The sequence below is a fragment of the Coregonus lavaretus genome (assembly GCF_964263955.1).
Source record: "Coregonus lavaretus genome assembly, chromosome: 5".
Taxonomy (NCBI): domain Eukaryota; kingdom Metazoa; phylum Chordata; class Actinopteri; order Salmoniformes; family Salmonidae; genus Coregonus; species Coregonus lavaretus.
Genome location: NC_139992.1, coordinates 30,261,685 through 30,283,700, shown reverse-complemented (window position 1 = coordinate 30,283,700; position 22,016 = coordinate 30,261,685). Strand labels below are relative to the sequence as shown.

Genomic DNA, 22,016 nt, shown 5'->3' with positions numbered 1-22,016 from the left:
TGAGAACATTGAGGAATCAGCCCAGAACTACACGGGAGGATCTTGTCAATGATCTCAAGGCAGCTGGGACCATAGTCACCAAGAAAACAATTGGTAACACACTACGCCGTGAAGGCCTGAAATCCTGCAGCGCCCACAAGGTCCCCCTGCTCAAGAAAGCACATATACATGCCCTTCTGAAGTTTGCCAATTCAGAGGAGAACTGGGTGAAAGTGTTGTGGTCAGATGAGACCAAAATGGAGCTCTTTGGCATCTTCGTCTCCTGAGTGGCGCAGTGGTCTAAAGGCACTGCATCGCAGTGCTAACTGTGCCACTAGAGATCCTGGTTCGAATCCAGGCTCTGTCGCAGCCGGCCGTGACCGGGAGACTCATGGGCGGCGCACAATTGGCCCAGCGTCGTCCAGGGTAGGGGAGGGAATGGCCGGCAGGGATGTAGCTCAGTTGATAGAGCATGGCGTTTGCAACGCCAGGGTTGTGGGTTCGATTCCCACGGGGGGCCAGTAAAAAAAATACAAAATCTGTAAGTCGCTCTGGATAAGAGCGTCTGCTAAATGACTAAAATGTAAAAAAAAATGTAAATGTAACTCAACTCGCCGTGCATGGAGGAGGAGGAATGCTGCCTATGACCCCAAGAACACCATCCCCACCGTCAAACATGGAGGTGGAAACATTATGCTTTGGGGGTGTTTTTCTGATAAGGGGACAGGACAACTTCACCACATCAAAAGGTACGATGGACGGGGCCATGTACGGTCAAATCTTCCCTCAGCCAGGGCATTGAAAATGGGTAGTGGATGGGTATTCCAGCATGACAATGACCCAAAACACACGGCCAAGGCAACAAAGGAATGGCTCAAGAAGAAGCACATTAAGGTCCTGGAGTGGCCTAGCCAGTCTCCAGACCTTAATCCCATAGAAAATCTGTGGAGGTAGCTGAAGGTTCAAGTTGTAAAACGTCAGCCTCGAAACCTTAATGACTTGGAGAAGATCTGCAAAGAGGAGTGGGACAAAATCCCTCCTGAGATGTGTGCAAACCTGGTGGCCAACTACAAGAAACGTCTGACCTCTGGTTTTGCCACCAAGTACTAAGTCATGTTTTGCAGAGGGGTCAAATACTTATTTCCCTCATTAAAATGCAAATCAATTTATAACATTTTGACATACGTTTTTCTGGATTTTTTTGTTGTTATTCTGTCTCTCACTGTTCAAATAAACCTACCATTAAAATTAGACTGATCATTTCTTTGTCAGTGGGCAAACGTACAAATCAGCAGGGGATCAAATACTTTTTTCCCTCACTGTACCTGTCCCGCAGGTGTGATGTTCGGATGTGCAGGTGTTGTTACACGTGGTCTGCCACTGCGAGGATGATCAACTGTCCGTCCTGTCTCCCTGTAGCACTGTCTTAGGCGTCTCCCAGTACGGACATTGCAATTTATTGCCCTGGCCACATCTGCAGTCCTCATGCTTCCTTGCAGCATGCCTATGGAAACGGTCACGCAGATGAGCAGGGACCCTGGGCATCTTTCTTTTGGTGTTTTTCAGAGTCAGTAGAAAGGCCTCTTTAGTGTCCTAAATGTTCATAACTGTGACCTTAATTGCCTACAGTCTGTAAACTGTTAATCTCTTAACGACCGTTCCACAGGTGCATGTTCATTAATTGTTTATGGTTCATTGAACAAGCATGGGAAACAGTGTTTAAACCCTATACAATGAAGATCTGTGAAGTTATTTGGATTTTTACAAAATATCTTTGAAAGACAGGGTCCTGAAAAAGGGATGTTTCTTTTTTTGCTGAGTTTATATACAGTGCCTTGCAAAAGTATTCATCCCCCTTGGCGTTTTTCCTATTTTGTTGCATTACAACCTGTAATTTAAATGGATTTTTATTTGGATTTCATGTAATGGACATACACAAAATAGTCCAAATTGGTGAAGTGGAATGAAAAAAATAACTTGTTTCAAAAAAGGATAAAAATTTAAATAACGGAAAAGTGGTGCGTGCATATGTATTCACCCCCTTTGCTATGAAGCCCCTAAATAAGAATTGGTGCAACCAATTACTTTCAGAAGTGACATAATTAGTTAAATAAAAGTCCACCTGTGTGCAATCTAAGTGTCACATGATCTGTCACATGATCTCAGTATATATACACACCTGTTCAGAAAGGGCCCAGAGTCTGCAACACCACTAAGCAAGGGGCACCACCAAGTAAGCAGCAGCATGAAGACCAAGGAGCTCTCCAAACTGGTCAGGGACAAAGTTGTGGAGAAGTACAGATCAGGGTTGGGTTCAAAAAAAATATATCTTAAACTTTTAACATCCCACGGAGCACCATTAAATCCGTTATTATAAAATGGAAAGAATTTGGCACCACAACAAACCTGCCAAGAGAGGGCCGCCCACCAAAACTCATGGACCAGGCAAGGAGGGCATTAATCAAAGAGGCAACAAAGAGACGATAACCCTGAAGGAGCTGCAAAGCTCCACAGAGGAGATTGGAGTATCTGTCCATAGGACCACTTTAAGGCATACACTCCACAGAGCTGGGCTTTACGGAAGAGTGGCAAGAAAAAAGCCATTGCTTAAAGAAAAAAATAAGCAAACACGTTTGGTGTTCGCCAAAAGGCATGTGGGAGACTCCCCAAACATATGGAAGAAGGTACTCTGGTCAGATGACCCTAAAATTGAGCTTTTTGGCCATCAAGGAAAACGCTATGTCTGCCACAAACCCAACACCTCTCATCACCCTGAGAACACCATCCCCACAGTGAAGCATGGTGGTGGCAGCATCATGCTGTAAGAATGTTTTTCATCGGCAGGGCCTGGGAAACTGGTCAGAATTGAAGGAATGATGGATGGCGCTAAATACAGGGAAATTCTTGAGGGAAACCTGTTTCAGTCTTCCAGAGATTTGAGACTGGGACTGAGGTTCACCTTCCAGCAGGACAATGACCCTAAGCATACTGCTAAAGCAACACTTGAGTGGTTTAAGGGGAAAGATTTACATGTCTTGGAATGACCTAGTCAAAGCCCAGACCTCAATCCAATTGAGAATCTGTGGTATGACTTAAAGATCACTGTACACCAGCGGAACCCATCCAACTTGAAGGAGCTGGAGCAGTTTTGCCTTGAAGAATGGGCAAAAATCCCAGTGGCTAGATGTGCCAAGCTTATAGAGACATACCCCAAGAGACTTGCAGCTGTAATTGCTGCAAAAGGAGGCTCTACATAGTATTGACTTTTGGGGGGGGTGAATAGTTATGCACGCTCAAGTTCAGTTTTTTTGTCTTATTTCTTGTTTGTTTCACACAACAAAATATTTTGCATTTTCAATGTGGTAGGTATGTTGTGTAAATCAAATGATACAAACCCCCCAAAAATCAATTTTAATTCCAGGTTGTAAGGCAACAAAATAGGAAAAATGCCAAGGGGGGTGAATACTTTCACAAGCCACTGTAACATTCTATTGGTTGCAATAATTTAAATTGAAAAACTACGTTTTCAATCCGGCGTTGTTTTGTGTATCAGTTAATAAACCATGTGCCATGGAAGCGGTACATCGAAAATCTCTTCAACTATGTTGCAATCTGTATGGCACAGCTGACAATTTTTTGGTCCTTAAATTAAACTGGTACACAGGATGGTTTTCCCAATACATTCAATACCATTGAAACTACCACTTTGAAGTTTTTTTTACATACATGTGAATATTTCCAGCTATTTTTTAAGTAAATACCTGCGGTCAACTTGTGCAATACATTAGGAGATAAAGAAGATCACATTCTTAATTTCACTTGTCACACAATTTTTTCATTATGAAGCTTACTGGTAGCAGTGGTGTAAAGTACCTAAGTAAAAATACTTGCAAGTACTACTTAAGTCGTTTTTAGGGTATCTGTACTTTACTATTTATATATTTTTGAAAACTTTTACTTCACTACATTCCTAAAGAAAATGATGTACTTTTTCCTCCATTTGCTTTTTACTCCACACATTTTCCCTGACACCCAAAAGTACTCGTTACAGGACTGGAAAATGGTCTAATTCACACACTTATCAACAGAACATCCCTGGTCATCCTTACTGCCTCTGATCTGGCGGACTCACTAAACAAATGCTTGGTTTGTAAATTATGTCTAAGTGTTGGAGCGTGCCCCTGGCTATCTGTAAATAAAAGAAAAAAGAAAATTATGAATTCTGGTTTGCTAAATAAGGAATTTGAAATGATTTATACTTTTACTTTTGATACTTACAGTTGAAGTCAGAAGTTTACATACACTTAGGTTGGAGTCATTAAAACTTGTTATTCAACCACTCCACACATATCTTGTTAACAAACTATAGTTTTGGCCAGTCGGTTAGGACATCTACTTTGTGCATGACACAAGTAATTTTTCCAACAACTGTTTACAGACTTCACTTATAATTCACTGTATCACAATTCCAGTGGGTCAGAAGTTTTCATACACTAAGTTGACTGTGCCTTTAAACAGCTTGGAAAATTCCAGAAAATAATGTCATGGCTTTAGAAGCTTCTGATAGGCTAATTGACATAATTTGAGTCAATTGGAAGTGTACCTGTGGATGTATGTCAAGGCCTACCTTCAAATTCAGTGCATCTTTGCTTGACATCATGGGAAAATCAAAAGAAATCAGCCAAGACCTCAGAAAAAAAAAAATGGTAGACCTCCACAAGTCTGGTTCATCTTTGGGAGCAATTTCCAAACACCTGAAGGTACTACTTTCATTTGTACAAACAATAGTACGCAAGTATAAACACCATGGGACCACGCAGCCGTCATACCGCTCAGGAAGGAGACGCGTTCTGTCTCCTAGAGATGAACGTACTTTTGTGCGAAAAGTGCAAATCAATCCCAGAACAACAGCAAAGGACCTTGTGAAGATGCTGGAGGAAACAGGTACAAAAGTATCTATATCCACAGTAAAACAAGTCCTATATCGACATAACCTGAAAGGCCGCTCAGCAAGGAAGAAGCCACTGCTCCAAAACCGCCATAAAAAAGCCAGACTACGGTTTGCAACTGCACATGGGGACAAAGATCGTACTTTTTGGAGAAATGTCCTCTGGTCTGATGAAACAAACATTTTACTGTTTGGCCATAATGACCATCGTTATGTTTGGAGGAAAAAGGGGACTGCTTGCAAGCCGAAAAACACCATCCCAACCGTGAAGCACAGGGGTGGCAGCATCATGCTGTAGGGGTGCTTTGCTGCAGTAGGGACTGGTGCACTTCACAAAATAGATGGCATTATGAGGAAGGAAAATTATGTGGATATATTGAAGCAACATCTCAAGACATCAGTCAGGAAGTTAAAGCTTGGTCGCAAATGGGTCTTCCAAATGGACAATGACCCCAAGCATACTTCCAAAGTTGTGGCAAAATGGTTTAAAAGACAACAAAGTCAAGGTATTGGAGTGGCCATCACAAAGCCCTGACCTCAATCCTATAGAAAATGTGTGGGCAGAACTGAAAAGGCGTGTGCAAGCAAGGAGGCCTACAAACCTGACTCTGTTACACCAGCTCTGTCAGGAGGAATGGGCCAAAATTCACCCAACTTATTGTGGGAAGCTTGTAGAAGGCTACCCAAAACGTTTGACCCAAGTTAAACAATTTAAAGGCAATGCAACCAAATACTAATTGAGTGTATGTAAACTTCTGACCCACTGGGAATGTGATGAAAGAAATAAAAGCTGAAATAAATCATTCTCTCTACTATTATTCTGACATTTCACATTCTTAAAATAAAGTGGTGATCCTAACTGACCTAAGATAGGGAATTTTTACTAGGATTAAACGTCAGGAATTGTGAAAAACTGAATTTAAAGGTATTTGGCTAAGGTGTATGTAAACTTCCGACTTCAACTGTAAGTATATTTCAAACCAAATACTTTTACTTAAGTAGAATTTTACTGGGTGATTTTCACTTGAGTCATTTTCTATTAAGGTATCTTTAAGACAATTGGGTACTTTTTCCACCACTGACTGGTAGTCCCCAGTCATGTGGTGTTTGTTTACAAGCACACAACACGAGAGACAGGAGCATTCTGAGCAATGTTCCCTATAAGCTGCGGGCGCGCAGCTCCACGGGACTGCCGCGCAGAAGAAATATCAGCCCCCTTCAGTTAACACTATCAACATTTCCCTCTACTCTGCGAATTTTTATCAAATCAACGCAATATTAGCAACATACCGAAACAAAACAAACTATGCAAGAGATTTTCTTGTAGGCAAAGCGCATTGGAGTAAGATTCTATTGCATTGACTGGCACAACTCAGGCCCATACTCTACACAGACCGGCACCATAAACAATCAGAGCGGCAGTATCCCTATATGCAAATAGACCATTGCCATATATGGATTTGTGCCATTCACTTTGAACTGGACTGTGTTTACAGCATGAGCGGTTGCGAGTAGATGCGTTTGTTTTGCGATCAAACCAACAGCTGCATGTAGCCAGGTGTGTTGATATTCTCTGCTAGTAAGTGATTTATTAGCACAGTTATAGCTAATTTCTAGTCAGCAATGGGGGAGTGGTTGCTTCCTACAAGAGCACAAAACATCTGCATTTTTAACCATCTTTGAAAAGCAAGTCAGTGAAAGAGCTTTTTCTCTGCAAGGGGCAGTGTTGTATTTTGAGACAGGCTTGTATAAGCTAAGTAGCCAATAGGCAGAGGGTAGAATAATTTGCCTGATTCTCTGGTTTCTTGCGTCAAACAATATTTTCAGTCAAGTGGATAAAACAGGTTAATATCAATCCCTACCTTTTTTGTCAAAAGTCTCATGGAATGTAGGCCTACATCGAACACCACACATTGGCTGCTACTGTAGGCTTAAATATTAAACAGCTACAGTGGGGAAAAAAGTATTTAGTCAGCCACCAATTGTGCAAGTTCTCCCACATAAAAAGATGAGAGAGGCCTGTAATTTTCATCATAGGTACACGTCAACTATGACAGACAAATTGAGAAAAAAATATCCAGAAAATCACATTGTAGGATTTTTAATGAATTTATTAGCAAATTATGGTGGAAAATAAGTATTTGGTCACGTACAAACAAGCAAGATTTCTGTCTCTCACAGACCTGTAACTTCTTCTTTAAGAGGCTCCTCTGTCCTCCACTCGTTACCTGTATTAATGGCACCTGTTTGAACTTGTTATCAGTATAAAATACACCTGTCCACAACCTCAAACAGTCACACTCCAAACTCCACTATGGCCAAGACCAAAGAGCTGTCAAAGGACACCAGAAACACAATTGTACACCTGCACCAGGCTGGGAAGACTGAATCTGCAATAGGTAAGCAGCTTGGTTTGAATAAATCAACTGTGGGAGCAATTATTAGGAAATGGAAGACATACAAGACCACTGATAATCTCCCTCGATCTGGGGCTCCACGCAAGATCTCACCCCATGGGGTCAAAATGATCACAAGAACGGTGAGCAAAAATCCCAGAACCACACGGGGGGACCTAGTGAATGACCTGCAGAGAGCTGGGACCAAAGTAACAAAGCCTACCATCAGTAACACACTACGCCGCCAGGGACTCAAATCCTGCAGTGCCAGACGTGTCCCCCTGCTTAAACCAGTACATGTCCAGGCCCGTCTGAAGTTTGCTGGAGTGCATTTGGATGAGCCAGAAGAGGATTGGGAGAATGTCATATGGTCAGATGAAACCAAAATAGAACTTTTTGGTAAAAACTCAACTCGTCGTGTTTGGAGGACAAAGAATGCTGAGTTGCATCCAAAGAACACCATACCTACTGTGAAGCATGGGGGTGGAAACATCATGCTTTGGGGCTGTTTGTCTGCAAAAGGGACCAGGACGACTGATCCGTGTAAAGGAAAGAATGAATCATGAGACCCAGCCACGTATCATGAGATTTTGAGTGAAAACCTCCTTCCATCAGCAAGGGCATTGAAGATGAAACGTGGCTGGGTCTTTCAGCATGACAATGATCCCAAACACACCGCCCGGGCAACGAAGGAGTGGCTTCGTAAGAAGCATTTCAAGGTCCTGGAGTGGCCTAGCCAGTCTCCAGATCTCAACCCCATAGAAAATCTTTGGAGGGAGTTGAAAGTCTGTGTTGCCCAGCGACAGCCCCAAAACATCACTGCTCTAGAGGAGATCTGCATGGAGGAATGGTCCAAAATACCAGCAACAGTGTGTGAAAACCTTGTGAAGACTTACAGAAAACGTTTGACCTGTGTCATTGCCAACAAAGGGTATATAACAAAGTATTGAGAAACTTTTGTTATTGACCAAATACTTATTTTCCACCATAATTTCCAAATAAATTCATTAAAAATCCTACGATGTGATTTTCTGGATTTTTTTTCTCATTTTGTCTGTCATAGTTGACGTGTACCTATGATGAAAATTACAGGCCTCTCTCATCTTTTTAAGTGGGAGAACTTGCACAATTGGTGGCTGACTAAATACTTTTTTTCCCCACTGTATGTCCATGTTGAAATGTTATGTGATGCATTTTCACCATTGTTTTTATAGTAGGCCACTCTGATAGGCCTACATTATGATCAAATAGCCATAGTAGCCTACTTGACACTGTTATACCTATAACTGAAAGCGGGTACAGCGTCAGTGTTCACAGTAAATGTTCAGGTTTCCACTCAGCGGACCTGAAATTAGCTCAGTGCCGGAAAAACATTTGAGGGACCATTGCTTGTGAGTCACTCACTGTTGTGCAGCACACACCAGGTGATCCAGTTAGATTCAGTATGGAATTCACAACTAAGTGTTTGCCAGCTAGATATCTTATAACTATTAAGTTAACTGTCTAAAATGTGCTAAATGCTCTGTAGTTGTGCATTTGGTTCGCCAATTTAGTAGCTAGTTAGATATCTAGCTAAGTGGTTAGCTTCTTCCAAAATCAAGCTTCACTTGGTAACAGCAGAGAATCCTCTCCTGGATCAAGAGCCTTGCTGTCTAATATTTGTTTTGTGCATGCCGAAAACTGTGAGTAGCATTTTTTAGTTGCTTGTATACTTGTATAGTTTAGGTCAGAGACTGTATAAAATGTTCGCAATGCACTCATTAGCATTTAGTTCTCATTCTCTATGGGTTTTTGCATGTACTTGTTAGCATTGCTAACCTTCGGATTACAGTGCCTCATTGGAGTTTGAAAACAGCTCTCCTTGTGTCCAGTGCCGGTATTACCAGATATCCCGGTATGGCACAAGGTCTGTATGAAGGTATGACAATCTGGATACCACCCAAGCCTAATAACTAGACTTTGAATCAAACATACAGATTTGAATCAATTCACTTGGAGAGAAAAAACAGCCCACGCTAGGGCATGCTAGCCTTGTGTGTAGTCGAGAATGACTTATCACAAGCCCAGCATACACACTAGTCCAGTCTAGGCTAGACACGCACGCACCCACACAGTACACACACATCGTAGGAACTATGTTAGGGATACAGTAACTTCCAATCACTTTAAATCTGCTAAATGGACTGCGCTCCAGTGGGCCTCATGCTGGGCAAAAGTAGTGCACTACTCTATGTAGGGATGAGGGGGCCATTTGGGATGCAGCCTAACTGTTAGAGCACTTTACTACTGGCACACTTCCACTGCATGAGCAAATATTTCAGTATGCCAGGGGAACTTGAAAAGGGAACTGTTCAGGTTGCTGGCCATATGAAGAGAATAATATCAACCCACATTCAATAACAGATGGGCAGAGATTAACGCAAAGAGGGTCGAGGGCCTAAGTGGCATAACATTGAAAACACACAGGATACAAACACACAACACATCTCTCCCTCTTCTCCAGTGAGAATGTATGTAGCTACAGTATACACCATATGTCTGGGCCAGAAAAGGAAAGTCCTGGTGGTGTAGACTAGGCCTATAGTGATCCAGTAATTGATTGCCTGGAAATCTAAAGCCCCAGAACACCATTAAGTCTCTGGAGCAGTTGAGGCTTGTGTCCATTCTTCACTCCCACGGCCCAACAAATAGCTCTTACAACAAGACGTACGTGTGCCAGGCAGCCCCCTGAGCGCTGGCTGTAAGGGTCATTACCATATGTCCATGTAATCACGCTGACTTGATAATGTTCTGTAATAGGGAGGGGGTAAGGGTTGGTATTCTAGTGTTGGTGACAGAGGAAGGTCAAGTATTTGAAGAGACTCCGAAGTATTATCCGAGTGCTACTGCTGTGAGATATAACTAGGTTGGGTGGGGTCACATCCTTTTGAAAACTCCAATAAATCAGGATGTGAGTGGACGTTTGATTCATGAATTGAGAGAGGAGAAATTAGTTACTTTATTGATGGAACAATTGAAACTCCTCTGTCATACAGTACAAGCACAGTTTGAGTGAGTCACACACTGTTTATAGTATTTTAGAGGTGGGCTGGCAGTGTGGTTTGCTGGATACAGTAGAGAGCACATAAAACATTGTATTTTTTCTAGGTGAAGAGGAGAAAAATCGTTGTCAACAGTAATAAAACCTTGATCAGCGCAAGCAATTAGTTCCACGTAGGTTCAGAAGGATTGACTCTTCCTTTGGAGTCAGGACTGTCATCGTTGTGAGGAGCAGATGTGCTCTACAGCCAGGCAGGCACACAAATCACAGTTGGCTAAATGAAAGCGTAATTCCTAACATGAGGCATCCTCCTGTCCAATTCAAAATCGACCCCTAATCCTACCTTGTAACCCAACTAGTGAAGATGGGAGAGGATTGGAGAGGACAGTGGTCAAGTCCAAGTGTGAACTTTCTCTGCTCTTTTTTATTTTGTGAGTCTGTTTGTATATAGCCTTGTAGGTGTTATTTTTGGAGAGGACGTTCTGAGAAAAATAGATAAGGCTGTGAGATGAGCTGGAGCACCTTGCTCTGTCTCCCCAGCTGTTGCCAGACTTTACATAATGAAGGGAAGATAATGTTTCCTCCACCAAGGTTAATGGAAGGTGTACTGAGGGTCAACAAGCGAGAACACACACACACAGCAGAGGGAGGCACTGCACTCTATCAGGGTTTTTATAGGCCTGTAAATGTCTCCTACAGCCTGCCAGAGCCAACCGCAGTCTTTAAAACTACAAACGACACAGTAAGAAACACAGACGAGAGGGGGTCTGGGGGGGTTATGGTTGTGTTTGGAGGTGTTCGTGCCAAGGGTTGGAACCGGTTCAGGGAACAGAACCGAAAACTAGAAAATATTGTTTTTCAAGAAACAGAAATGGAACCTGGAACGTAAGTGATCCATACTGTTCCGGAACATAACCGTTATTTTAAAAGCATGGGAACCAGTTAACAACGTTATTTTACATTCCAAGCATTTATTTTCTAGTGCCACAACAAAACACAACAAAGCACCTATGCAAAGCCCTCACTGTCACTCAGAAACGTATTCCAGTGTCTGCCCCTCCGAAGCATAAGCTACTGTACTGACGTTACAAGCTTGATTCAAAAGAAGCTAGGGAGAGAGATTTTTAATTAGCTAGAGAAGAATGGATTATCTTTTTCCAATGCTAGTTAAGGATACTACAGGCCTACTGTAGTTATCACGTTTCACATTGGATTTATTAATGACAAAAAGGTAAGATGTGTTTTTAATTCTGATGTCGCTCTGCACACACAAGCTTGTTAGCTAACTCAAAGGACATTCAAAGTTCCTCCATAGAAGCCACTCCTCCTAGGTATAATTATGTGGACATAATTCAGATAATACATGCCATAACAAGATGCCCAGCGCTTCAAGCCTCCTTCTCAACCCTCGCTGGCTTTCTCCCCACCCACAACATTTCAGCCGCATCTTGCGCCATAGGCTACACTTGTCTGTCCATCACCAATGTAAACAAATAGCTTGCCTGATCTATCCGCACTGATTGATGAAGTAATTTAATGAGCTAAATGTATTTATTTGGGGATTTCACAGGTTAATAAAGGAAGGATATAAAGCTGTACTTTTTGGGGGTTCGAACCAGTTAAGATCTTTATTTTGCTGGTAGGAACAGTGGAACCAAACGAAAAAAGTGGTTCTGTTCAGAACAAAACGATTGGAAAATAATTTAGGTTCCAACCCCTGGTTCATGCATGATACTGCAGTCCACTCTGGGATTCGTTAGAATGCTCAGTCACTGTGCGATTCAAACTAACATCCATCCGCCACACTTACAGATGCAATCAAATATATTGGCACAGTTGCACTTTACTATGGAGTGCAATGGAGTAGAACGTTCCGTTTTTTTATTTTCAAAACTGGTTGAATAGCTATTTTTACTCATGTAGGTGCCTGCAACTTACCAGGTGAGTTAAATTACACAGCAAACGACAATCATTGCCTCCAACCAACTTAATATGAATATTCAATAATAACCCCAGCCATTTGTTTTATTTAAAGTGAAAAATCTCAATTCCAGTTTTTTTCGACGTCCTGTGCAGTTGTAAATCAAACAAATACACGCGCAAACACATATATATATATATATTTATTTTTTTCAATTTAAAATAAATAGTGAATCATGCAAGGGTGCCAATATATTTGACTGCATCTGTACTTGTGCTTCAGAAAATTAGAATAATCAATAGCCTTGCCCTTGTGAAAGTTCTGGAAGACGACGGAGTAAAACTATAATGTGCTGACAGTCAGTAGGCCACTGTATCACAGCTGGCCAGCCTAGATACATCTAAAGACCCCTTTAACTTGCTGGTGATTCCTTTCTCCACTAATCGCTCTGTGAATCCATGGGCTGGCACCTGACACAAACACACACAATCTGTTCTCCCACCGCTCTCCATCGGAAAAAGAAGCTTAAGGAATCAATTTGGGGAGTAAATGAAATCTTTATTTTCTAGCGAGGAACTGACAAACAAAACAGAAAAATCTACTTAGTAGAGCGCTGGAGAGGGTTGCTGAAGTCTGAACAGTGTGTGTGTGTGTGTGTGTGTGTGTGTGTGTGTGTGTGTGTGTGTGTGTGTGTGTGTGTGTGTGTGTGTGTGTGTGTAGTAGTAGGTTGTGTGAAGTCAGCAGGAATGAAGAGAATTGATTTTGCATTAAAACAACTGCGCTCAAACGGTGACGGCAGCCCCCTCTGCTCCCACAGAGGCCTGACGAGGCATCGCTCTTGTTTAAAGATGATTCCCTGCTGTTTTAATTCTTATGTCAAGATCACAGACACACAAACACAGGACTAGATGCAGAAAGACAGACCCATACACACAAGAGAGATAACAAAAACACAACAACACAGACAGAAACACACATACCAACCCTCACCACACAGAGGGTTCAATAGCGTGGATCGATGTGGAGTGATTGAGTGGAGCTCCAGATCTGGGTCTGAGTCAGGATGACAGACGAGCCAGCCATAGGCAGATGAAGGTCAGACATGTGAACTAGACATGGCTGTGTGTGTGTGTGTGTGTCAGTGTTTCCAATGCAGTCATTTAATTGTGGCACTGCGCCACTGCAATATCATTGCCGCCATGCCAAAAAAATATGGAACATGACAATTATAAGGTAACTTGGCGTAAAACGCCACCCTACCTCAAAATAATTTTTTGGGGAGTGAATAAAATTTGTTGATGAGATAGATTACATTTTTAGTTGAGTGGCAACCAAGGAAAGTGTTGGGGGATAAAATGGTAATGGTTTCTGTGAGAAGTACAGGCAGGGTGCAGGGTTAGCCCGGTTGGCGGATTACCAAATTAACCTAACAGGTTAACATTATATTCACTGTGTTGATGCAAGTTTTTGGGGGGACATACAATTCATAAATAGGATGCTAACTAGTTAAAAGGTTACATTTGGGATCTAGCTAATGATTAGCCAAATAGGGTAAATGCAAATAGGCAACCCCATGCTTCAGCCTATTTATTTATAGCCACTATGCTGCATCATTTGGGCTACAGGTGATAATGCTTATTGCTAATAGCATACCTGATAATATGGACCATGTATAGGCTATATGCATGGTCCAATAGGTTAAAATAATTGTACCAAATAATTGTCAATATGTTAGGCTCATTTCTGGAGGTGGAAATTATATTTCAGATGGTATCAGTATAATTTTATTTTTATTCATTTTGGAGTAGAATGTCCTTTTAAATAGCCACCAGAACTGAGCTTCTCAGTCTTTCAACATAAAAATCACTGGTGTTTGAGACCAAACACACACACAGGCCGTAATAGAAAGGTGCTATCACCTGCTATCTACTCTGTCCTTCATTAGAGCTTGGCACCTCCCCACCTCCATCATCAGTGTGCCAGTCTCAGCATGGCGAACACTGAGGCACCAGGGCTTCCTGTAGCCTGAAATGGGACATACTCCTGGCCTGTAGGGAGAAGTACTCAATGGCATGGTGCCTCTCGCCCCACCCAAGCAAGAGACTAAATGACTCAAATTGTATGCATCTCAATGGACATAAAGTTGTTTGTACCAGAGTTAAGCTGGTTGTAGCTGCTACTTTTCTGGTTTAGCGGCACGGAGCTGTTTTGAGTGCAGAGATCTGATTTTCTATACACAGTTTCTATATGGGTCATTGCATATGAAATCAATCGATTAAAAAATGGCTTTGGAAAAAGGCCCTTGATTTGATATAGAATGACCCATAGGCCTACACGCTATAGCTATCATGCAGTGCTAACTATTGGCCCTACACTAGGCTATATATCACATATGGCAGCTACATCAATACCACAAAGCCAGTTAGCTGCTACTTTACCAGCACTTAACATTTAACAATTCCGCTCCATTAGGAAAGTGTACACATTGCCACGGGCGGCAAAGCCATTTTTAACACTGAAAAGCCACTTAATTAACTTCCTTCAGGCACTGGAACCCAAGTGGACGATTCGTCTTTAAAAGCTTCTTTATTATTCCAGAAACGCTCATTATTTTTCACAGGGCTGGAAGCTGAAGTTTCCTCTATGTCTTATGGTACAGACAGAGACGAGTCTAAACATAACTGTAGCTAAGTTTATAGAGACCATCACCCAGGGAGAGGTAGAATGATGAGAAAATAATATGTATTAATATGTTTTCTTACCTTATAATTCCCTCCGTCTCCTAATAATGATTGAGACGGTTATGTATAATTTGTGCAGTCAGGTGTTAAAATGCAACTGGGGGGATAGGAAGGATGGTGATGCACCATTAAAATGTATTAACAAACGAGAAAAATGCCTGCTTGTCTCTTTCAGAGGAAGAACTACAGCTAGCCCTAACAAACTTCTGGAAAGGAACAAATTGAATATCCACGGCACGGTCGGGAGGGTCACAGGGGACGCGTTGAGAGTGAAGTTTTATTATGTGGCTCCAAGTTTATGGAATAGCGGTAGAGGGTGGAGAATATATTCTCAGAGCCTCTCCTGTCTATCTCAGACCGCATCTTGACAGAGAGGATTTAAAGGTCAGGGGGGTGTTCCGACATCCCAGGATCCTTCAGGGGAGGATAAAGATGGCCTGTTGCAGGGATTTGGCATCTCTTTCTGTCTCCACCCTTTCCATTTTTTTTTTCTAACCACACGCTTGCATCTCTCATATGTGTCTGTTGAGCAGTATAGGCCTATATTCAACATTCTGTGGGACAAGTCTGGGGGGTCGAAGGGAACATATAAAATGTCCCAGAAAACCAAGCCGTTGAGAGCCAGCAGCAACCTGATAGGTTGATATTGGATTTGGATATTGATGACTAATCTGAATCTGATAGCCATATTGTATCGTTGTGCTACCATCATCAGTAAAAGACAAGGTGATTCCATTGAGAGGCAAAGCCCAGATAGAGTGCAATGTACTGTAACCCATTACTTCCCCAAAGTTTCAATTACATTTACATTTTTACATTTTAGTCATTTAGCAGACACTCTTATCCAGAGCGACTTAAAGGAGCAATTAGGGTTAAGTGCCTTGCTCAAGGGCACATCAACAGATTTTTCACCTAGTCGGCTCGGGGATTAGAACCAGCAACCTTTCGGTTACTGGCACAACGCTCTTAACCACTAAGCTACCTGCCACCCTATTACACCCCATTTTCCTATCCTGCTAAGCATTCGAAATGTAACGAGTACTTTTGGGTGTCAGGGAAAATGTATGGAGTAAGAAGTACATTATTTTCTTTAGGAATGTGTTGAAGTAAATTTTAAAGTAAAGACACAGACACTCCAAAAAACTACTTAATTAGTACTTTAAAGTATTTTTACTTTACACCACTGCATCTCAGCCCCTCAGACAGAACTGGGGACCTCTGACACTCATTTGTGTTGACAATTAAATCTTTGCCGTACCCCTAGGCAATTTAATAAACTCTTGTCTGTGGGACATTAACAATACACAGCAATTAATGTGAAAGTCACACCACTCAAAGTAATGCTCCACACACTGAAGTGATCACCAGACTGAAGTCACTCACTAGTTGGGTCACTGTAAACTGCAACAATAGCTTAATGAGTAAACGTTCTGTCTCGTGAATACATTATTTGTGCCTGGCAATTAATTTCTAAATGGAGGTAAAGAGAGTTATTCAGCTCCATGAATCACAGGGAGAGAGGGTGACAGAGAGAGGGAGAGACAAAGAGACGGAGAAAGACAGAGACAGAGAGAGAGAGAGAGAGCGAAAGACAGACAGCACGAGAGAGAGAGCGTGAGAGAGCGAGGGGAGAGAGAGCGGGAGAGAGAGAAGCTGGGAGAAAATTGACAAGATGGTTTTAAGGTGTTTTCACAATTGGTCCCTTTCAGACAATTTTTGTTAACTCAATTTTATGTCCCTTTCAGCCAATTTTTCTTTACTAAAATGTTTTGTGCAGTGTAAACACTCCAAAGGAACTCAAAAGAGCCCCCGAAGTGAACCGAACTGAGACCATGTCGTGAGTTCGGAACGCTTGAATTCCGCGGTCCTGTCCCCTTTTTTAGGGCAATGTGAACACAAAGCTTCCCAGGTTCTCTTGTCATTATTCCCGACTCGACTACCGCAACACCGTTTCCCCTGCCATAACACATTGGTGCCACAAAAGAGAGAAGATGATGTGCAGGTTCACGGAAGAAACGTGTGCTGTTTTTGAATATTGATTAGCGATTGTCAAGAATGCACAGAAATTCCAAAATATGTGTGGAGTTTTGTTCAGATTATTTGTTTGCAATATGTGATCTATAGGCTGAGAGCTTCAAAAGCTGTTTATTTGATTGTGGGGTTTGAATAGTATGAGAAGACAACATATTTGGTGAGAATCACAACAACCGCAGGGCTCTCCAGAGGGTAGTGTGGTCTGCACAACGCATCACCGGGGGCAAACTACCTGCCCTCCAGGACACCTACAGCACCCAATGTCACAGGAAGGCCAAAAGGATAATCAAGGACAACTACCTCCCGAGCCACTGCCTGTTCACCCCGCTATCATCCAGAAGGCGAGGTCAGTACAGGTGCATCAAAGCTGGGACCGAGAGACTGAAAAACAGCTTCTATCTCAAGGCCATCAGACTGTTAAAACAGCCATCACTAGCACAGAGGCTGCTGCCTACATACAGACTTGAAAATCACTGGCCACTTTAATAAATGGAACACTAGTCACTTTAATAATGTTTTCATATCTTGCATTACCCATCTCATACGTATATACTGTATTCTATACTATCTTAATAATGTTTACATATCTTGCATTACCCATCTCATATGTATATACTGTTTTCTATACTATCTATTGCATCTTAGCCTATGCCACTCTGATGACATTGCTCATCCATATATTTATATATTCTTATTCCATTCCTTTAATTAGATTTGTGTGTATTAGGTTTTTGTTGTGGAACTGTTAGATATTACTTGCTAGATATGGCTGCACTGTCGGAACTAGAAGCACAAGCATTTCGCTACACTCACAATAACATCTGCTAACCATGTGTATGTGACCAATACATTTGATTTGATATGGTACAAAATCAATGCTAGCTCTTAAAGGGGCAGTAGCCTACATTGGGTGTTACATTTTCAATTACAGCATTATTAAATTAAGCAATAATACATGAGGCCACAACAGCCACCACAGCCATGATAAAAATGTCATAACACATGGACTTGAGTGTAGAATTGCTTTTATACAATGGGTTATTAGCATTAAAAAGCAAGATTTTTCCCAAACCATAAATTGTTCAACAAAACGTGATGGTACATTCACTAACACTAGTTGTCAAGTGCAATTTTAGGCATTCTCTGGCCTTTAGCTCTATTCGTATTGACTGCCATGTAAAGCTAAACTACCCAAGTGCTGGTTGATAGTTCCAGAACTTTGCAGGTTGCTATGGAAAACAAAAATGGTTGATATGGAGGCTCTTCCCCCTCGCTTGCTAGCTAGCCAACTACACAGCTAACACAATCACTTTATACTGAAGCTGGAAAGACAGCAAAGTAGCTGCATTTTGTTTCACCTGTTTTTTTTATTGACATTTCTTTGTGTATATCCATAAAAACTATGCCGATTAATGATTTCGACTGGATAAGAAAAGGTGTCTTTCTGGCTCGTCCAGACTCCCGACACGTTCATTATTATAGGCCAGTGGAGATCGAATTTCAATATTGCAAATGTCTGAGAATGTCTAGATGCTTTTTACAGTGGAGATCAACTTTATAAGTTGCATGGCTGGGCAGATGAAAAAGTGGATCTGTAAAAGTAGTAGTAGTGCGTTGCTAGGTAACGACGTAAACTATGGCACTTTTTATGAATGTGGCCATGTGTATGTTGTCTTGTATATCATGGGCAGGATAGGCTCTAACAATGGGAATTCCAAACCACCTGCTGTATAATTAAGCAATAATACATGAGAGGCCATGTGTTATGACATTTTCATCATGGCTGTGATGTGGTCGTAGCCACGAGTCGAAGATAATTAAAGAGGACTGAGATCGGTTCTTTTGGGGTGTTTTCACATATAGTCCTCTTTAAAAGAACCGATCTCAGTCCTCTTTAAAATGAACTCAGGGGTAAAAACTCAGTTCTCTTTGCATTCACACTGCCCTTGCCTTTGAATGAGGACTCAACTCTTTTGCCAGTTCACAACCCTCTTTGCATTCTCGTTGTTATGTTTAGAAAGGAACCAAGATATATTCCCAACATGCACTCTGGGTTTGTACTGTACCCAACATGCACTCCCCCCCCCCGAGATGGTCTCAGTTCGGTTCGCTTCAGGGGCTCTTTTGAGGGGTCTGAGTTCTTTTGAAGTGTTCACACTGCACAACATTTTACAGAGTTCACAAAAATTGGCTGAAAGGGACCAAGTGTGAAAACACACTTAAAGACGACTGAGATCGTTCTTTTAAAGAGGACTATATGTGAAAACACCCTTACTTACCGATAGGAGCTTCCACGTGATTGGACGAACCTGGCGCGGAATTCCAGACCAGCTCAACTTTCGTAATTCCTCTGAAAGGGGAACAGACAGATAATTACATTATGACACTTTCAAAGAATATACAAGACCACTGAAATTATTTTCCTGAAGACAGGAAAAGAAAAGAGAATAATTAAATGAACACAATTCCATATTCCACTACGAAGCCTTAAAATACAGATATGCCTACAGCATCAGCCTAATGCATTTATCGTGTTTGCGTCGGGGGAAAACATATTTCCTGGAAAGACAGCGACACGCATATTTACTGCACAGCATATTTCCCCCAAATACTCAGAATTCCCTGTTATGCAACACATACAGAGACCATGATGCCAGAAAATGACCCAAAACATATGTTCGCTCTAGAGGAAAACATTTGGTGTATATTTTTCCCAAATTCCCTGATATCCAACACATACAGGCATTGGGGTGGCAGGAAATTAATTCCAAACCCAAAGCTTCTCCTCACTGTCTCTGACATCCATAACATTAGCATTTGATAGGTTTAAAGAGGTTTCCCACCACATGGTCAGGAGGCCGGGTTCTGGGGCCCACAAGTGTTAATGTGAATAAATCTCACAGAGAGGTGCAAATTGGACTTTTAAATTGGAAAAGAGGAGCTCCCCCCGGGTCTATAAAACCACCAGAAAATGTGGTTTATGCTGGATTCTTCAGATTGACTGTGTCCCAACTGGCAACCTATTCCCTATGTTGTGCACATTTGACCAGGGCCCATTAGTGCTCTGGTCAAAAGCAATGTACTACTGTATGTAGGCAATAGGGTCCCATTTGGGACGCAACCATGGTTTAATGCTGGATTCTATCACATTATTTCCACTGCTTACTTCAAACTCTGCGAGAGCGGACCGTGCTAAATTGGGCATAAAAACACCCCTATTTGAAGAGGAAAGGTTTTTATTTCCATTTCCTGTTGACCACACGTACAACTATGCTGGGTCCTCTACCCATTGATTACTGTAGATATCATCGTAACAAAAAGACTGACTGAGGAAACTGGCTGAGTACATAGCAGAGGAACCTTTACATATCCAGAACAGGACATTCAGAAATGAGCTAGATACCCTTCCTATCTCAATAAAATGATGACATTGATTGGGGACTTGCTAGATGAATAGTTTTGCTTTGTACATAACTTTATATAGTTCTATAGTTTGTGCACTACAGAAACCTAAAGAAATCTGATCATGAACAATTTCTCTTCACTTGATGAGAGTCCTCGAACACACAAGTATAGCAGTGAATGAACATGAGGTACAGAATTATCCTTGGTTGCATTAGTCTGTGCACTAAACTATAGAAACCTTTAAATAGAGATATGACATTGAACCATCTCTCAACTCAGAGAGCCCTTGTATTTACATAGAGATATGGAGATCCTTTTGAGTTGCAGTGAATTCTCAGTATTGCTATAGTTTGCAATGAGCCGAGGGCTTTTCACCTTGTGCTGACTAGAGAGCAATAAAAAGGTGTGCGTCCCACGGGTAGGCAAATATATTCAGCTGTGGGATGATTTTTGTCGGAGTGGATGGAACATAATTATAATAATTTATACACTGCAAATTGACCACAACTAAGCCTAAAAAGAGATTGTATTTGAAAATAACAATAATTTCATACCATGATTATATTGACACATGATCACGTCCCTTTTTTTATTCGTGGAAATACTTGGGAACAGATTTCCTAAATGAAACTAATTTTTAACTGAATTCCTGGTGATTTTACAGTCTTTTCTTTACCAAAATGTCCCTCCCCAAAGAATCACTAAACTTTCAAGGGGCAAAATAAAATCACCAGGAATTCAGCAATAAAATAGTTTCAGTTAGGAAATCTGTTCCCAAGTGTGTCAATGTAATCAAGGTTTGAAATTATTGTTATTTTCAAATACAATCTCTTTTTAGGCTTAGTTTTGGTCCATTTGCAGTGTATCAATTATTATAATTATGTTCCAGCCCCCCGACCATCCACTCCGACAAAAATCGTCCCACAGCTATATATAGTTGCATACCCGTGGGACGCACACCCCTGCCCTGTAAAGTACCCTACTTTTAGCCAGAGCCCTATTGGCCATGGTAAAAAGTAGTGCACTATAAATGGAATAACATTTGGGACGCACTCAAGGCCTTCACCTTTGTCATTCATCCATAATTCACAAATGGCAATGCATCTAGCTTCGCTTCAGCCTAACTAGTTTAGGACTGTATCATTAACGTTCCGCTTGCCTATTCCAAATTCCACAAGAACCTCTTCAGTGTAATTGCATATGTGCATTGTCTCATTCGTGTTAGGAGAGCGGGGGAAACTGGTTTGAGTGTAAATGAGATGACACCGGCAGGCAAAACAGCGTAACACCCCTTCCTCTCCCCATCTCGCTCTCCCCCTCCATCCCACTCTACCTTCCCCTCAATCTTTCTATCGCTATACCTCTCCCTCCATCCCTCCCACTCTACCTCCCTCCATGTAAAAACAGAAGCATCTCCAATTATGGCCTAAACTCCCACTTCGACTCTTGTTCAGAGAGCTGGCGCGAACTTGGTACAACACAGCAGACATATTGATTAGTTCCAAATTACTTTGCCCGGCAGTTCTAAAACAAACGCAATAGAGTACTGTGT

The 22,016-nt window shown here is 41.7% G+C and overlaps 1 protein-coding gene across 1 annotated transcript in view; it reads right to left on the bottom strand.

The window, feature by feature from the left end:
• Nucleotides 1-22,016, bottom strand: part of LOC311129131 (TBC1 domain family member 22B-like) — a 193,745-nt gene that overhangs the window by 136,670 nt on the left and 35,059 nt on the right. Inside the window, exon 6 of the mRNA XM_084161423.1 lies at nt 19,339-19,409. Within this exon, the coding sequence (XP_084017549.1) occupies nt 19,339-19,409 (71 nt within the window). The remainder of the gene's footprint in view (nt 1-19,338; nt 19,410-22,016) is intronic.